Source organism: Diabrotica undecimpunctata, chromosome 8 (assembly GCF_040954645.1).
Source record: "Diabrotica undecimpunctata isolate CICGRU chromosome 8, icDiaUnde3, whole genome shotgun sequence".
Lineage (NCBI taxonomy): Eukaryota > Metazoa > Arthropoda > Insecta > Coleoptera > Chrysomelidae > Diabrotica > Diabrotica undecimpunctata.
In genome coordinates, this window is record NC_092810.1 from 39,432,776 (window position 1) to 39,452,322 (window position 19,547).

The 19,547-nt window shown below is 34.4% G+C and overlaps 1 protein-coding gene across 1 annotated transcript in view; it reads left to right on the forward strand.

The window, feature by feature from the left end:
- Positions 1-553: 553 nt before the first annotated feature.
- The window catches only part of LOC140447464 (myrosinase 1-like), a 38,893-nt gene continuing 19,899 nt past the window's right edge, over positions 554-19,547 (forward strand). The window contains exons 1-5 of the mRNA XM_072540125.1: positions 554-647; positions 9,089-9,174; positions 16,914-17,168; positions 17,220-17,525; positions 18,846-18,940. Coding sequence (XP_072396226.1) covers positions 637-647; positions 9,089-9,174; positions 16,914-17,168; positions 17,220-17,525; positions 18,846-18,940 — 753 coding nt within the window. The 5' untranslated portion in view covers positions 554-636. The remainder of the gene's footprint in view (positions 648-9,088; positions 9,175-16,913; positions 17,169-17,219; positions 17,526-18,845; positions 18,941-19,547) is intronic.

Consider the following 19,547-nt stretch of genomic DNA (forward strand, 5'->3'; position numbering starts at 1 on the left):
TTACATAATATAATATATATTAATAAATTGTATTTATAAATACATATTAAATTTAGATTAATAGCTTTAAAAACTAATTATTGTTCTGTATTGTGATTGTGCTATGCCAAAACAAATAAATAGTCTGTATAAAGCTGATAAGCTTTCATTATAAGATAGATTATTTTGAAAAAGAAATATTGACGGGACGTTTTTACTATTAAAGCCCTAAAAGAGGTCAGTTTAAAATTTAGAATATATAATTTTGTATTAAAATGTTTTCTTATGTATTTTAGTGTGTTGCAGTAGTCTTAAAACTAAGTGTATTTACTGTTAATATAATAGTTTGACAAATAGTTGACATTTTAAAAATTCCTCACTTACTATTCTGATGTTTTGGCAACGCTGTGGGGTTCTGACGGCGTAAATCTTGAATGACGTGCAAGCATTTTTATATGAAAAATGCTATACATTGAAAATGTAAATAGCCTCCACATAACATAGCATTACCATGTTAAAGTTATCGAGTAATATATTTTATCGTTATTTAAATTCCACTTTGTCAAGCACTAAGTGATTATTATTATATTTACATAAGATAATTTTTTTAAAATTGTGCCAGTTTCTTTGTACCGACTTTATTTATTTTGTGTTGTGATGTCAAATAGGTAAGTTTGTTGTGATAAGCTTATACTAAGGTGATCGAAATATCGAATCTACCTACTAAAATGGCATTTTTTTTATTTAAAAAAGGTTCCTAATTGAGCTATAAAATATTTGTATGCATAATATTGTGTTTTTGAGCATTTGTCAGTGTAATAAAACTGCAAATAATAACAAAAGAAGGAACATCTATATAAGATACAAAAAAACCAAAAAATACAACAAAGCCGGAGAGTAATATAAACGCAGTGCTTTGGTGTGCTAAAATTAGAGTTAAATACAAACATGACAATTTACGAGTTGGTTGTAGAATCAATTTTAACATATGGATCGGAATGTTGACAAATAACGAAAAAAGAGAAAAAACAAGTTGACGTAGTAGAAATGGACCATCCAAAAAAGGGTTAAATTTCGAGAATTTAAACCAAACCAAGAAATAAGAAGAAAAGCATCAATGATATATAACACTATACATAAAATAGAGTCAAAACAACTTTTATGGTACGGACATGTAATGAGAATGAATAATTAACGACGGCTAAAGAGGAGATTCAATTATGAATAGAAGAAGGAAAGGCAGACCAGCATTGGAATAGAGAGAGGCTATTAGAGGAACGATGAAAGATAGAGCCATGCGGCAGAAGCTATAGAACCTTCTGCACACATATATATATATATATATATATATATATATATATATATATATATATATATATATATATATATATATATATATATTAAATGGCCAAATATATGGCCTAGGACAGCGGTCGGGGAACTTTTTTAATCATTACCCCAAAACATTTTTGTGTAAGTTGATATTACCCAAGGCAAAAAACAAAAAAGCAAAAAAAAGGCCTCTTTTTAGCATCATTCATATTATAGCCCCCATGATAGTTTTGAACAGAAAACAATAACTAAAACATAAAATAAACATAATTTATTCAATTTCTATGATACCTAGAAATACATAACATAATAATAGATAACAATAATAAGATATAAAAAATTAAAACCCATTGCGGTACTGTAACAAATTATAATAATAATAATGGCTGTACTAACAAAAATTAGAATTGAAAAAATTATAAAAAAAGAATAATTGAAAACATTCTTCCTTCACGTTTTGGAGAAATGCTGTTGTTTCATGTTCGATACAATTGCTTCAAAATTGGGACTTTTTGATGTAAGAGCGATTTGAATACAGTCTTCGGCGTTTAATCGATTTCTGTTCTTCGTTTTTATGTTCACTAGAGTGGAAAAGCCTTGTTCGCACAAATATGTTGTTTCAAATGGCAGCAATTTTTTAACCGCCTCTTCATGTGCAATTTTGAAAGCCTTTGCAGCTTTTGATATCCAAAAAGACGACAGATTTGGTTTACTCTCAAATTGAATACGTGCTTCAGTATTAGATCGAAGTTCAAGAATTGCTTCTGCCAAACCTGAAGGTTCTTCTGGTATCATATCAATTTCACATTTAAAAGGATCTACAATCCAACTGACAGTACGTATATCAAGATCTGCAAAGTAATCTGAAAACCGCTTTCTGAGTTTGATAAGATGTCTTACAATTGTATCCTTGATGTCAGCAAAAGTAATATTTTCGCAATCTTCCAAAAACAAAGCTAACCTTGAAAAAGAAGCTATCTTGTTCTGTTCTACTTTCTGACTCCAATATTGCAGCTTTAATCCAAACGCTGACACTATTTCTCTCGCTGAAATGATATTAATATTCTTTCCTTGCAATTCTTTGTTTAATATATTTATACTTTCAAAAATGTCAGCTAAATATGCGAGATATGCAACCCAGGAAGAGTTTTTAAACTTATCTGCGAGAATATTTTTTTGATCAACCATAAAAATTTCCACTTCAGTTTTGAGAGTCCATACTCGATTTAGTACATTTCCGCGAGAGAGCCACCTTACTTCTGTATAATAAAGTAGGTCCGTATATTCGGCTTCACCGTCCTGACATAATTCACGAAATAGCCGCGTGTTTAGTGCATGTCCCTTGATAAAATTTACAATCTTGATGACATCATGCATGACGGCTTCCAGTGTAGGTTCTAAATATTTGACCATAAGGGCCTGGCGATGGATCATACAGTGAGTAACTTCAAGATTTGGGTTATTTTTTTTACGAAAGCCGAAAAACCATTAATATGGCCCAGCATAGCTGGAGCTCCATCCAAAGATACTGAAATACAGTTTTTTTATTTTAAACTTTGCGCATTGAAGTATTCATTTACTTTATTGTAGACATCAATTCCACGAGATCTTAACTCGAGAGGAGAACAAAACAGCAATTCCTCTTCAAAATTATCTGCACCTTTGTAGCGAACATATACCATTAGCTGTGAATTGTTACTAAAATCAGTTGTCTCATCAAGCTGAATAGCAAAATATTTAGCCTGTTTTGATGAGAAAATAACTTGTTCCTTCACATTTTCTACTAATATAGAAATTCGTTCTTTCACAATTCTCGCAGACAAGGGCACTGAATTCAGTTTGTTCGCTTCTTTTTGACCACACATAATCTCTGTCATTTTTACAGCAGCTGGTTTAACCAAATCTTCACCAATAGTGTATGGTTTCTTATTTCAAGCAATCAACCAGGCTACTTCAAAGCTACCCCTTGATGCTGAACGCTGATCAAATGTACCAAACAAGTTGCTATTCAATCTTTGTCTTTTAACAGATATTTCTAAATTTGCAAAGTATTCTCGCGGTTTGGAAGACAGGTGTGAATGCAAATTATCTAAATGTTTCTTCAGTTGACTTTTTTTGAAAGATTCTGAAGTCAATACCTTCATACATACAACACACTGTGGTTTCATTGTACCATTGTCTTCTATTTGTGTAAAACCGTAATTAAGGAATTCGTCTTGATATTTTCTTTTTCTATTTGCTGCCATCTGAAGGAGACAGAAAATAATAGTTGTAAAATACTTAAATTCAATTTTCAAATTGCGGCTTACCTTGATCGATATATCGATGATTAATGATGTGAATTATATAATAATTGTGAATTCACAACCAATTCTTTTGTTTCTGATAAGAATGTTTATAACCTAAATTTTATATTATGACATGTTCTGTAATTATTTTAACATAATTTTATTTAAGTGTTCATGTATATGTGTTTTAAAGTGTTTTAAATATGTATTTGTTAAAGAACGTTTTTCTTTAAAAACAATTTTGGATAGTTTTCGCCATCATTTGTAGGGGTCAAATGAGTTGCTCATTTCATTTAATAAACATCACGACAACTAACCTCAATTAGTGTAAGATGCAAAATAATTCTTTTCTGTATTTTGTACTAATTTTGTTTATTGTAGCACCCTGATGATGCAAATAAAGATTTGCGAAAGCTTGGTTTACTAAAAAGAGTACTTCTTTGTCCTATCTTCCGCTGCACACCCAAATATTTGAGTTTTGCATATATATATATATATATATATATATATATATATATATATATATATATATATATATATATATATATATATATGTATATATATATATATATATATGTATATATATATATATATATATATATATATATATATATATTGTACTATTTTTATTAATCTAATTTATTGTTTTTATTTATTATCAAAGGTTCTACACTTATAACACTTACAAGTTTATTTAAAGTCTTTATTTGTACAATATAACTAATTTATTTTACACTAAGAATTATATAATTTATCTACGTGCGTTACATTTTAAAAACTCGACGCGATGTTCAAAAACTAACTAACTGTTTACAACAAAATTCCTCTTTTATAAAATGCCGTTAGTTCCGGAATTGCCGCGATTCCCCATCGAAGAGCCGAGAAGGTCGGTCATACTGGTTTTATTCGGCCTGCTTCTGGAAATTTCAAATCGCGGGTGACTCATCAGAATTCAGGTAAACAGGTCTTTCAACTGAGCGCCGAAATTACTAGAAATAAAAAAGAATTAGTAATAATATATTTACAGTTTTATGCGCCATAATATTTATCGTAACAATATATATATATATATATATATATATATATATATATATATATATATATAAAATTTTGTTTTGTTTTGGTATCGACCGTATATTATTTAAAATAATTTTCTTGGGTATATGTATGTCAGGTTCTGGAATTAAAACAATTCTATTTTCTGGTCACTTAATATTTCGCCAACGGATTGTTGGCTTCATCAGAAGTGCACTACAAATTTATTAAAACAAAGATATAAGCAACATTAAGATAAAATTACATAAATATTTACTTACAGAGGTAGAACTGTTCACAAAAAAAGACAAGACAAACATTTGTTTTACACTTTCACAATTAGACTGACAATTTTTAAAATAAGTTTATATACACATAAAACAACAAAAAGTGTATAGTGGAATAGACGAGTTTCGGTGCCGGTTCGGTATGCGGTCTACGGCAGAGTTTCTAGTTCGGTATGCGGTCTGCAAGTAAGCAAACAATTTAATTAAACCCAGCCTGTGAGAAATGTTCACCCCTAAGAATTACGTTCGGGTGTAACAATTCATTGGAGCGAGGTGTATTAACTCGAGTAAAAACAGGAGTCACTCCACCGCGCTCCAATGCTCCAGACCATCCCTTTTCCCCCTATAGCACTTTGATGCGCGATAGGGGCACAACTATCAGCCAAATGCTCTTCATGTGGAGATCCTGGGTAATAGAACCTCAACATGGTTTCCTAACCGAATTCAAAACTCAGGACAGCGCATTGTCGCTATATTCCTGTTATCTTAATGTGGCTTATCCGCGAACTAAAATTGCTTACTTGGGCCTCAAGTCTCCGCTCTGAGCTAGGCTCAGTTCGGCGACTTGGTGCTCAAGGGGTTGGGCCTTACATGCCCGAGCTTTTAGTGGTTTTTGTTAATATTTTTTTTGTGGCTTGAGCCGGTTTTTGTTAGTAGTTTTTTGATTTTTTTGGTGGCCGAAGCCGTTTTTTGTTGTTTTTGGATTTTTTTTGTAGGATGCCTGAAACATAAAATTAGAATTAGTGCATATTAATATAATAAATTATCTACATAAAATTTACTGGATCCACGCTGTACGTTGCGATTGTCCACGAGGGTTATGAGCTATGAGTTATGAACTATCTTCATTGTGCGTTGTTGTTGTTTTTTAAAGTGTTTTCTCTCTGGTGTTTTGTTTTCTCTCTGGTGTGCGGTATGCGGTCTACCGTCTGATAGGCGGTCTACCGAAATTTCGATATGCGGGGAACGTCACCTATCATCAAATGCTGTTGAGACACTCACTAAAATTCTATATCTATATGTAGCACCCAAAATAAAGTAGAAATAAGCAAATAATATAGCAAAATAAAGTAACAAGTAGTTCAATGAAAATTCAAAACTTTTATTGGCTTCTTAAAGTAAATTTATATGACAAGATTTAATTAAAGGCATTTATACATATACATTTCTAACATCGTGCAGAAAAAAGATAAACTTTTCTTCGTAGCGCTTTCCACGCAACATAATCCAAATGGGAATGCAAAGTACTGACAGGCACAGCTCTCATTTTCTTCAAAATCGTAATTTTACCCTCCAACCAGGATTTTTCTATCCCTAGCGTATGTGCTCCTGTTTGTGGGTCGACATAATTTTTCTGGTGGGTAACGGTTGAGTGCACGTAGCCCAATTGGTGCAAATTGCCGTATGCTGGCCATTCGTCCGAGTGAATTACTAACCCAGCTTCAACTTCTTCTAATTTGTTTGAGTTTGTCATAATTTCCCCAGTTTGTTTTTGCATTCCTAATTGACTAGTAATGAATTTGTAATAGTTTTTTTAATTTGTTTTTGTACCTATTTTAGAAAGACGTAAACCACATTCCGAATACGCTAAACTTCCGTAGATCGCATATTAGGCGGTAGACTGAATACCGAACCGGCACCCGAGTTTCTTTAAATTTGTATATATAAAATAAGGTAGCAGGTAAACCGTAAATTAATTTTGACTTAAATGAATCGCAGAATATTGCTGTAGATGCTGCTTAGCTGATTCGTATCTGTTTTGTAATTTATTACATTTTTTGTGTTAGTAATATAACACATTTCCAGAAACAGCCTGTTTTTATAATTAGTTGCTGTTTGTAGGATTTCAACATTGATATTGTCAAATTTGTGACCAGTGTTGATGGAGTGTTCGACAACAGCGTATGTGTTTTTACCTTTATGGCAGTCACTTTTGTGCTGGGTAATACGTTGTTTTAACCATTGGCTTGCCTGTCCAATATAGCAACCTTCGCAGCCTAAACACGGTATTTTATAGGATGTATTGGTAGTATACATTACTGGTGTCTTATCTTTGACACGAGAAAATAGACTTTTGTTACTAATACCGCTGTATATACCAATTCTAATGTTATTGTATGGTTTGAAGAGGGCTGTAATCTTATTTGTTAGATTATCAACGAAGGGCAATCTTTTATATGTAAAGTTTTGTGCAGCATATCCAATGGTCCATCATAATAGTTGGAGTTGTAAATTAATTGTTTAAGGAGTATCTTTGGATAACCGTTGTTAATAAATATCTCAAGTAATTTGCTCCGAATATTACTTAGAAACTGGTCGTCGCATATATTGAGTATTATATTTTTCATAGCAAGAACTGTACTGTATTTCTGGTTTTTTGGGTGGTTAGAAAAAAAGTTTAGAAATCTACCTGATGCAGTAGGTTTTTGGTACCAATCTAGTATTCTATGATTGTCTTCCGTGCGGATTACTTTAGAATCCAAGAAAGGTACACTATTGTTAGTTTCTCTTTCAACAATAAATTGTATTTTGTCATTAAAAGAGTTAAACGTATTTAAGATGGTGTCGACCTGATCGTTTGGTACCGCACAGATAATGTCATCGAAAAATTTATATAGGAAGGTTAGTATAAATGGGAGAAGATGATCTAAAACAATGAGTGCCAATATATTACTTATCGGACTACACATGGGAGTTCCAAAAATTTGGCAATAAAAGGTGTTGTTGAATGAAAAGTAGGTATTTTTAAAAATAAATTTTAGCCTTTTAGTATATATATATATATATATATATATATATATATATATATATATATATGAATTAAAAAGCAGCCATATATAGCACCAATTATCAAACATTCCGCATATGAATGAATCAGTATCAATAGCTCGAGAGATAGAAATGATTTTATTAGATCGTGTTTATTTATGGCCATCTAAGTAGATGGCACTTTTGCAGCTATCCACCTAGAGTAGGAAATAAGCAGATACATTCGCTGGTCATTGTGTGTGGAAATTGTCTTCCTGGATCTCTAACAAGGCAGGGTTATGCTGAAATAACATTATAAGATCCTGTTGATACCGATTCATACACGTAATGTTTGAAGAATTGTGTTCTTACGCCATAAATGTGACTTTTCAATTCATCAAAGCGATAGCAAAGCTTTTGCAAACATCGAATAGCTCAAGACACAAAAAACGATTTTAATAAATCCTGTTCGTTTATGGCCATCATATTAGATGACAATTTTGTATCTATGTATGTAATGGAATAAAGTTAAATATATACTCCACGGAGGGGGTTGGGGCAGTCGACATCGCTGCTGTTATGATTAAGCATGCTTGTCGTTGAAGCTTATTCAACTCTTCTCTGGTGGTCTCTTGTTTGCATTTTTATCTTCATAAACATAACCAGCATAGCGCCTACACTGTTTTCCACCATGTTTTCCCACATATCCTTGAACATGTCCAAAGAAAAAGCTTTTCTTTGTTGGTTATTCTTTCCGAATGGGTATTCCATGTATCTAGTATCATTTCTAGATATTTGATTTCATTCGCCTCTTTAACAGTTTCTCCATACAATGCGAATATCCAGATGTTATCTAGGTTCCGTCTCCTTGTAAAATTGACTGCTACTATTTTACTAGGATTGACAGAGCATTTTTTCCTGTCACACTACCTATTAAAAATATTGAATATTCTTATGAGTTTGCTGGATAGAACATTACCGTCTTTTGTGAGCACCCCTTAACTGTTTTAGCCAAAATCTCCTCCCTTTACAAGTCTGTAATAATTAGCTTTTCTCCAGCACTGCTTTGATCCAGTTGTATACAGTAGGGGATATCCCTTTTGATGCTTCTACATCATGGTAGTGCTTTATTAAATGCACCTTCTACTGATACAGTGTGTGAAAGGCTTATGGTATTACAGATACCCAAGCATCTACTGTTACATACCCAAGTAACTATGTATTGCTTTTTCACAAAAAATAGTTTAATTATTGTGTCAACTACTGTACGACAATAAAGACAAGTAGATATTTTTTCTGGGCTTCTGCAGAGTCGCTCTAATGAGTCATGGTAGGACGAAATAGGAATAAGCGAATGTGCAGAGGCACTATACGTAAAATCAAATTTTAACTGTCGTTTCTAAATATTTTTTGTTTTAGTAAAGATCAAAAACGATTTCCCGAAGGATTTCTGTTCGGGACTGCATCAAGTGCATACCAAATAGAAGGTGGATATAATGCTGATGGTAAATATAATGTGTTTTGTTAAGTTAATGCATGTAAATATTAGTAACGTATATTATTATTTTGATTTAAAATTTGTGCCAACATTTATGTCAAAAAAAAATTGTTATGCAGCAATTAAAAATAGTGTAATCATCATCATCATTTTTGGCTCGACAATCTTCTGTGGATCCTGGCTCTAAGATTAGTCGCCATTTTGTTCGGTTTCTAGCAACTTTATGCTATCTTCTGATATCTAGTATCTCTAAGTCGGTCTCAACTTCATCTAACCACCTAATTCGCGGTCGACCTCTGCGTCTTCTTCTTATAGGTGTTCCTGTCGTTAGCTTTTTAGCAATCATATCGTCAGGCATTTGTATTATGTGTCCGGCTCATCTGTCGCAAATCGCTGTGTTTTAATGAACGTTACGACATCTGGTTCATTAGAGAGTTGATATAATTCGAAATTAAATCTTCTCCGCCACTGGCGTTGATCGTTTATAGCTCCAAATATTTTGCGGAGTATTTAATTCTCGAATATTCTCAGAAGTCTTTTATCCTTCTGCGTTAGAGTCCATGTTTCCGCCCCATATGTGAAGACCGGCCGTAGCAGTGTTTTGTATATAATAATTTTGTTTTTTCTTGGATATTTCTTGAGTGGAATTGTTTTTGGAGTCCATAGTATACCCTATTTGCAAGGTTTATTCGTCTTTTAATTTCTTCGCTACTTCTATTGGTAGTATGAGTTCCAAATAGTTCTTCATTGTGGGAAGAAAGATGAGAAGGAAAAAGAAAAATAAAAAAGACGGAAGAGGGAGCAGCGTAGATGAAGGAGAAAGCAGAAGAGGAGGAGTGAAAGAAAGGGATGAAACTCAAGGGAAGAAAAGCTGGAGAAGAGAAGTGGAAGAAATTGGATAGAAAAAAAAGCAAAGCAGATGTAGCGGGAAGGATAGGGAAGAAAGAGAGAAAACAGCAAACCAAGAGAGAGGAAGAAATAGAGGGAGGAGAAAAAGAGAAAGAAGAAGGAGAAAACAGGCAGAAGGACGGAAAAAATAAAATGAGGAAGGAGATTCTAAGGAAAGAAAAAGAAAGAAAGGAAGACGAAGAAGCAAGCAGCTCGAACAGCGCAAGCTGCTTTGATGATGAATGGAAAAAACGGAGGCCAAACGGAGCGTCTCCAGGACAGCTTAGCGGAACTCGGGAAACTCATGAGGAAGGTGCCAAATACAAGGCTATCCATAAAGAGGGAGGTCGACATCCTGAGAAATCGGATGCTCGATTACATCGAGGAAAATAAGGAAGAAGAGGCACCAAGGAAGTCTCTATGCATAACATTCAGAGGCGTGCAGATCAACATGGAACCCTCGAAAGTTAAGAAGTTGGCGACAATGGGGGTTCAAGTGAACCTAGAGAACCCAGAAGCCATTAAACGAAGGGTAGACGCTATCGCGAACAAGGTGACAACATGCATTGAGAAGGAAAGAAGAGAAGGAAACAATAGAGTTTCTAAATAAAGACTGGCCGGAGAAGGTCTTCACTAGGACCATAGTGAAAGAAGGAGACATCTCTCAGAAATAACAGGAGATGTGGCAGTCTTTGTCACCAAGAACGACGAGGACAACAGAGCCATGGAAAAGGCCAAAGCTATGTTTCCGCAGCTACCAGGTGCTCCAGCGGAGGTGGACGAGGAGGGTGGGCTGGGAACTATGAGAGTCACGATGTCTGCTCATAAAGATGGAACGTGGATCCACAAGGAGAAGTATGGATTCAAACTTCTGTCAAACGAAAAGGAAGAACCTGTGCAGGTGAAGTTCCTAAAAACGTGCAGGATACTGGTACAGAAGATAGAGGAGCTGGAAAGAGAAAAAGCTACCTCTCTAGGTTCGGAAAGGCTGACACAGATGAATGCCTATACTGTGGATACTCGGACACTGTGACACATACGATGTTAGATTGCAGCAGATGGATAGTAGAAAGGAACAGAATGGAGAGAGAGACAGGTGTGAATTTGTTACAGCGAGAGAAATGATTGAGAGAATGATTGAAAATAAATCAGGTTGGACTAACATACACAGCTATATCCGTGCAGTGATCAAGAAAAAGGAAGAGGAAGAAAGACAGCTGGACCAACGGCAAAGGTAAGGTTTCCATTACCTGGAACGAGACAGGGAGCCTCCTTGGTGATGAATGGAGTGTGGATGTGTATGAGTGGAGAATGAATGAATGAAGGTAGTGCTTCGGATGTGATGCCGGCCTTACAGCGGTCATTCCGCTTCCGGATCGCTGGTTGACAGAGGAGGATCTGGTTTAGCAGGTAGGCGTTCGGCGTAGACTCGGTGACGAGAGGGCATTTTAAAGTACCTCGGGAACTATCACCGGGAGTAAGAAGAACGAATCCTACTGATCGCCTTTTTTATGTAATGGGCATATCACGCCTTTCCATTCACAGGGCATGGTCTCATTTTGCCAGACAAGAAGTAAAAGTTTATTGCAGCGCTTGTAGCAGGGCGTCGCCACCATTCTTGTATAGTTCACTACAATTTTGATCAGTTCCTGGTGCTTTATTATTTTTAAGCTTTTTAATGACTTGGGCAACCTCTTTAGTGGTAGGTTGTCTTTCGTTTGGGTTGAACAGATTTCAATCATTTCGATCTGCTACGGTATTATCTGCTTCTTCGATATAATAAAAAATAGTGTATTATTTTTCGTAAATAAATGTCAACTCATTTTATTAACTATGTTGAAAATGTATAAATGATAAAAGAACGGCACTAGCAAATCGGAACTTAAAGATATTTTCAAAATGTAAATAAGAGTGTTCAATATTCTGTTGGTTATTCTAACGTAGGTCAGAAAAGTCCTTCTTCACCAATTAAAATACTTTGGACATGTTATGAGAGCAGACACAGAAAACATGAAAATACTATTGCAACGAAAAATAGAAGGCCTAAGATCACGAGGAAGATCCCCAATAAGATGGATCGACCAAATTAGAGAAATATGCAAAAGACCTATGCATGAGTTAAAATAAATGACCAGAGACACACACGATATCACGATGACTACTACACTCCCTCCAGGGGGTTAGGACTGAAGAGAGAGATGCTTTACATAGCTCACAATGACCAATTAGTAAAAAAAATATCATAACACTGTAAAAATTGACTGGTTACAAAGGATTGTTGGAGATTAGAATAAACAAATACCATGGTAGTGATAACAATAAATGAAACAATTCTAACAAACAATATAAATATATGCAAAGAAGCGTTAATGGACAAGCTTATGAAAATTAATATTTATAATTGCCTAATACACTCTAGGAAATATTACTTATAGGAAACTTGTACATTTTATCGTTGCCAATAGATATGAAGAAATTTGTGTCCGTGAATGTGGAATATCTCAGAATCTATAGTGTATACACAAATTTCACTTTCATCTTTAGCTCTTTTAGCTCTTTAAAAGTAAAAAAAATATAGAACAAATCTACTGAACTAGAATATACTGGTATTAGGAATACGAACCCCTTCCCATATCAGTTGGTCCACCTATTGAATTTGCAGTTTAAGTGGATTACCTTAAACAAATTATACTCTGCATGTTTTTATTAGTTCCCATATTAATTAATATGGCATTTTTATTATTATTTATTAAAAACATTACCCTTATAGTTTTTTATTTATTTTCAACAATAAAAAAAAATTCACTAAACCCTGACCATGCATTCACTTATGTCAACATACGTTGATTTTTTCATAATTACGTTAAATCCAGAAGTAGCTATGGAAAAATGACGTCAAAACAATAATATTGTCAGTTAATTGTCATCCAATTCGGAAATAGAGAATATGTTGCAATTGTCATGCTATAGTGTAAGAAATATAGTCAAAAGATACAAAACTACAGGTTCGGTCGTCACGAAACTGTGTAAAAAGGAGATAACACTACAAGCAAAGAAGCGATAAATCAAATAAATAAGACGATCACAAAGGCAATAAGAAAAGACATAAGAAACTACAATGTAGAAAAAAAAAACAGGCAATAGAGCAAAATAAGAACATGAAAGTTTTGAAGAGGAGCGTACAAAAGGGGAAAATAGAAATTAACAAACTGAGAAACAGAACTGGAGAAGAAACAACGAACAGAGATGAAATATTAAGAATAGTCAAAGAGTTCTACACAGAGTTATATAGATCAAGAAAAAAGATAACAATACGGAACCTCCAATTACACTAAAAACTGTGGTATTAAACCAAGGATCAGATTTAATGCCCGATATAACAAAATCAGAAATCAAAGAAGACCTGAAGAAAATGAAAAATAATCGAACCCCGGGTGAAGATGAAATAGTATCAGAAGCACTAAAAATTGGAGGGGATGTATTACTTGAAAAAATTAAACAACTTTTCAATATCTGCCTTCACAGCGCCAATATTCCAACAGACTGGAACAACGCTACTATGATTCTATTACACAAAGCAGGAGACAAAGCAAATTTAGAGAATTACAGACCGATTAGCGTCCTCAGCCATATATATAAGTTGTTTACGCGAATACTAGTTAAGAGAATGGAAAGAAAATTAGAGACTTATCAACCAAGGGAACAGGTAGGATTCCGAAAAAGTTCCCGGAACAAATGACCATCTACAAAGTATAAAAACCCTAATAGAGAAACCAGTGGAATACAATAAACCTCTAGTTCTAATATTTATCGATTTTCACAAAGCCTTTGACACAGTTGAGCTAAGCAAAATATTAGAGGCGCTTAAAGAATGCAGGCTAGATTATAGATATACTAAATTATTATACAAAATATACCTGCAGGCAACAACCACTGTCAGATTACATACTAACAGTAATCGCATAAAAATAGAACGGGGGGTTAGACAAGGAGACCCAATGTCACCTAAACTTTTTAATACGGTGCTAGAACATGCTTTTAAGAATTTGGATTGGATGACAAAGGGAATAAAAATAGATGGAGAATATCTAAACAACCTACGTTTCGCCGATGATACACTTATAATAGCTGAAGATCTAGGTATGGCAAGAGAGATGGTACAGGAATTCGTTGTGGCTACAGAAAATGTAGGTTTAAATATAAATATCTCGAAAACAAAAATCATGACTAATTTGGTACCCAACCAGAACATCAGTATTGGTGGGAAAGAAATAGAACTCGTAGATAGATATAAATACCTGGGACATGAAATTATGATTGGCAGGGATAACCAGACTCATGAACTGAAGAGAAGAATCGGCCTTGGGTGGGCAGCATTTGGAAAACTGAGAGAAACTTTTAAAAGTGAGCTGCCCACATGCCTAAAGAGAAAGGTATTTGATCAGTGCGTCCTCCCAGTCTTGACGTACGGAGCAGAAACACTTACCTTAACAAAAGCAGCAGCTACCAAACTGAGAGTCACGCAGAGAAGAATGGAGCGGTCCATGTTAGGAATAACTCTGCGAGACAGAATAACCAACGAAGACATCAGAAGAAGAACCAGACTGACTGACCTCATCGAGAAGATAGCCAGACTAAAATGGAGATGGGCAGGACACATAGCCAGAATGACAGATGGGCGATGGACAAAGAGGTTATTGGAATGGAGGCCAAGGGAAGACAAGAGAAGCGTCGGTCGATCACCTACAAGATGGACTGACGATTTAAGAAGACTCAATAAAAACTGGATAAGAGCGGCGCAAGATAGACGGGGTTGGAAACATGAGGAAGAGGCCTATGTTCAGCAGTGGACTCTTGAGGCTGGATGATGATGATAGAGTGACGTTGTTGGAAGGCTCGTTTCTAGATCAACATGTCACCAAGAGGCCCACAAATTAAGATTTGGTACTTACAAAGTAAGTTTTATAGTGGAAAAAATTAGTAAGAATTGTTTTTAATAAATTTCATTTTATTTTAGGCTAAGGAAAAGCCACTTTTAACATTACAACAAAAGAAAAAATAGACTAAGATAGTCAAAAGAGCATAAAGATTAGACTCAGCGCAATGGGATTCAATACAATGGAGAGATGGGTCCAGATTTGAAGTGTGTGTTGGAGACAGTAGAAGTCGTATCGTTCACAGGAAAAATAAAGCTTTCCATCCGGATTGTCTGAGAAGAAAAGTCAAATTCCTGCATGTGTTATGATCTGGGGTAGCACGTCTTCTAAAGGTATGGGGAAGTTACATTTAATCGATGGGATTGTAAACACGGACAAATATTTGAATATTTTACAAGAATCTCTTTTACCGATTATGGAACACCGTTTAACATCAGCGGAAGATTTTGTCTTCCAACAGGACGGCGCAGGTTGCCATACCTAAAAAAGAGTTTAAAATGGATTGAAGACCATGGCATACCACTTCTGGAATGGGTTTCTAATAGTCCCGACTTGTCAACGATAGAGACTTTGTGGTGCGAAATGAAAAAAGCTTTGAGAAAACATCCTGCTAAGTCCGTCAACAAATTAAAGGAAAAATTGCAAGAAATATGGGATTCGTTTACATTAGAATTTTGTCAGAAGTTGGTAAAAACTATGCTTCGAAGAATTGTGGATGTCATTAAAAATAAAGGGGATATAACTCAGTGGTAAACTTTCACATTTTTTTTTGTTAATATTGCATATTCTGTTATTATGTTTATTCAATAGTTTTCGTTGTGTTATAAAATATTTTCTATAATTAGAAAATTCAAAAATGTTCGATGCATTAGAACTTCTAAAATTTACGCTGCGCTTTTATTTTTGTTCTCTAAAATTTAATTTTCTTATCAATTTAACGTTGGGCCAACTGATGTAGGAAGAGGTTCGTATACGCCCCATCAGCTGATGGGGCTAACCGTAATCCTAACGATTTTTCAAGTAAATACAGTAGACTCCCTATATAACGAGAACTGAAATGGCAGACTAATTACCTCGTTATAAGCGGATCTCGTTATATCCAACAACAATAATATTGTGCATACATATGAATATGTAGTTTTCTAAAACATTAACTTTCTATAGTGAAGCCAGTCGGAGCAATATAAGATGCTAATAAATATTGTTTGAATGGCGTTTTTAAAACAAAGTTGTTTACTTTTATTGTCAATGAAATGCATTAAAACAAAAAGAGTTGTTTACTTTTAATGTCAATGATATACGTTAAAACAAAAAATCTGTATTCTGTAAATATGTGTAAAGCGTATAAAGTCATTTTGTCATTTTTGACTGCTTTAAATTGTCCAGTATTCTATCTATCATATTTTCTAAAGATGTGAAACAGTTTTATGCTTCTTCATTTGCGTTTTGTCCTTGGATAAAGTTTCTGACAACCTTTAAAACACTTTCCACATCTTGTCTATTAGGACCCATATTATTAGGTGTGAATGGTCAACCCAATACAATGACACTTGTGAATCATAAATTTTACATTTCCGACTAAGAATCATAAATTGTAAGAAGTTTATTGCGGGCGGCCCGCAGTTAAAAAGGGTATTTATTTATAGCTACGGCCGGGCCAAAACGTAAAAAACACGTTTTTCAATCTTATTTTCTCTCGTTATAAGCAAATTTACCTCGCTATAAAGGGTTATAGTTCAATAGAAATTTCACGGGACATCTAATGTACCTCGTTATAAGTGAAACCTCGTAATAACCGTGTTCGTTATAAAGGGAGTATACTGTATTACAAGTCTAATTCCAAAGAACTATTGCAAACCAAACAAAATTTTACAGCAGCTGTGAATATGAACCTACTTTTCCCTACACAGTTTTTTTCTAGGTAAGGGTTCAAGTGTCTACGACTACTATACTCATAAAACACCTGAAAAGTTCCACAATGGCAGCAACGGTGACGTCGCTTGTGATTCGTACCACAAATGGCAAGAAGATGTACAAATTTTAAAGGACTTGGGTGTCAACTTTTACAGGTTTTCCATTTCATGGTCCAGAATTCTACCCACTGGCTACTCTAATAAAATCAACGAGGAGGGTGTTAAGTACTATGAGAATCTCATCGATGGATTATTGAAAAATGGTGAATTATAAATATTTGCTATCAAACAAGGTTAAAAATTATATGTTATAGGTATTGAACCAATGGTAACGCTATATCACTGGGACCTACCTATGCCCATACAAGAACTAGGTGGGTGGACCAACATAAAAACCGCGGAATATTTTGAAGACTACGCTAGAATAGTATTCCAGCGTTTTGGAAATAAAGTCAAATATTGGATCACCTTTAATACGACTTTGTTGGGTTATGCTGACTCAGAATTTCCTCCTTTCATTAATCAACCAGGCATAAGTAGCTATATGTGTACCTACGTTACTCTTCTGGCACATGCTAGAGTCTTCAGGATCTACCAAGATGAGTTTAAACAATATAAAGGTTCGTATTTTATTTTTAACTGCACATTAAATATATTTAGCAAAGGTGAAAAATGTAATAATACTAAGTCAACAATTTGTTATTATTTAAAAAGGTATTAATTTTACCATTGACGGAATGGATGACAGCAGAATCCAAGAAAAAAGTATTAAGCTGTATACCGCAGTAAAGACGAAAGAAGGGCAGACCAAGATTAAGTTGGAGAAAATGAGTCGACAAGGATATAAAAGGGAGAGGAATGGAAGAGTACCTTCTGAATGACCAAGACCAATGGAAACTGGAAATCAGAAAACGGCGAAGATCGTTCCATATCCAGGTTGTACTGGGGACAAACAGCAAAAATCCAAGTTGATAATGTGGTAACCGAAGAAATTGAGATTCGTCGAGGTGTGCGTCAGGGTTGTGTGCGTTCTCCACTATTATTCAATATATATAGCGAAACAATATGTCAGGAAGCGCTCCTAGAGCAAAACATTGGTATGAACATTAACGGAGAGTTAATTAACAATATACGATTCGCTGATGACACGCTAATAGTAACAGATAACCTAGCAAGTTTACAGTTTTTAATGGAAAACATAAACTCCCATACCAAAAAGTTTGGCCTAAAACTGAACATTAAAAAGACTAAATTCATGATTGTAACAAAGAAACTATACACCAATGTGAATTTAACCATAAATAATCAGCCACTTGAAAGAGTTACGTCCTACAAATATTTAGGGGTTTGCTTCACTGATACTAATGACCAGACAAGAGAAATCAAGAGGCAAATAGAGATAGCGAGACAATCGTTTGTCAAAATGAAAAAGTTCCTATGCAGCCGGGACATAAATATAAACTTAAGAACGAGAATGTTAAGGTGCTATGTTTTCTCCGTTCTGCTGTACGGCATGGAAGCCTGGACACTGAAAAAGATAAACATCAAAAACATTGAGGCATTCGATATCTGGTGTTACAGGAGAATGTGGAAAATACCATGGACAGAAAGAGTAACAAATTAAGATGTTCTGCTGAAGATGGGGAAGAAAGACTCATAATCCAAGAAAAAATCTAGGGAAAGAGAAATGTGGGACGTAGGAGGATTTTCTGGTTGCGAAATTTAAATGAGTGGTATGGGTGCAGTTCAATACAGTTGTTCAGAGCTGCAGCCAACAGAGTAAAGATTGCTGTGATGGTAGCCAACCTCCGATAGAAGACGATACTGCAAGAAGAAGTATAAAAAATTATCACACAAAATCTTCACTGTATAACATTTATGTAAAAATAATCAACACTTCAATTTCTTTCATCTAATATTGACTAATGACCATGTTTAAGGACAAGTCGGTATTGTAGTAGATGCCCGCTGGTATCAACCAGGCAGTGATTCAAATAAAGATGTTGAAGCTGCCAATAGAGTACTAGAATTTGAGGTAAGTCGTTTTTAAAGTCAAGTTTAAATCGAGTGGCATAAAATTAGGAACTGTTTGGACCAGCTGGAAATAATTATTAATCTTTAAAGCACAAGGTTCATTCCAAAACTAATCGAACTTCAAATTGATTGAGGCTGCTGATCTGAAAGGTATCTTTTACTTTCCAACAGGTTTAATTTAAATACACATTAATAAACCAAGAGTTGTAGCTATGTTGGTTTTATGAGTACAACATTAACATATATGGTTTTACAAAGTTACAAATCACATATTCTTAGTAACAAAATTTGATTAAGTAATGTATGTTAATACAGAAAAGTTTTTTTTCATTATTTCAAAACAGACAATAAGAAATTTAAATGATTAAAATCTGATTGGTTTTAAAGTAGTTATCAAAAAGTAATTGTTTTAGTTCAAATTTAAATTTTATTAGGTGATTTTCCGTCATATTAACGGGTAGCTTATTATACACGATCAGGCCATTTGAATATATCCTTCTTTGTGCACCAGAAGTTTGTATTCTTTCTGTATGAAAAGTACCCCTTTGCCTAGTATGGTAGTCATGTACATTTTCAGTCAGTGTTAGGGCAATATTTGTAAGTACTTG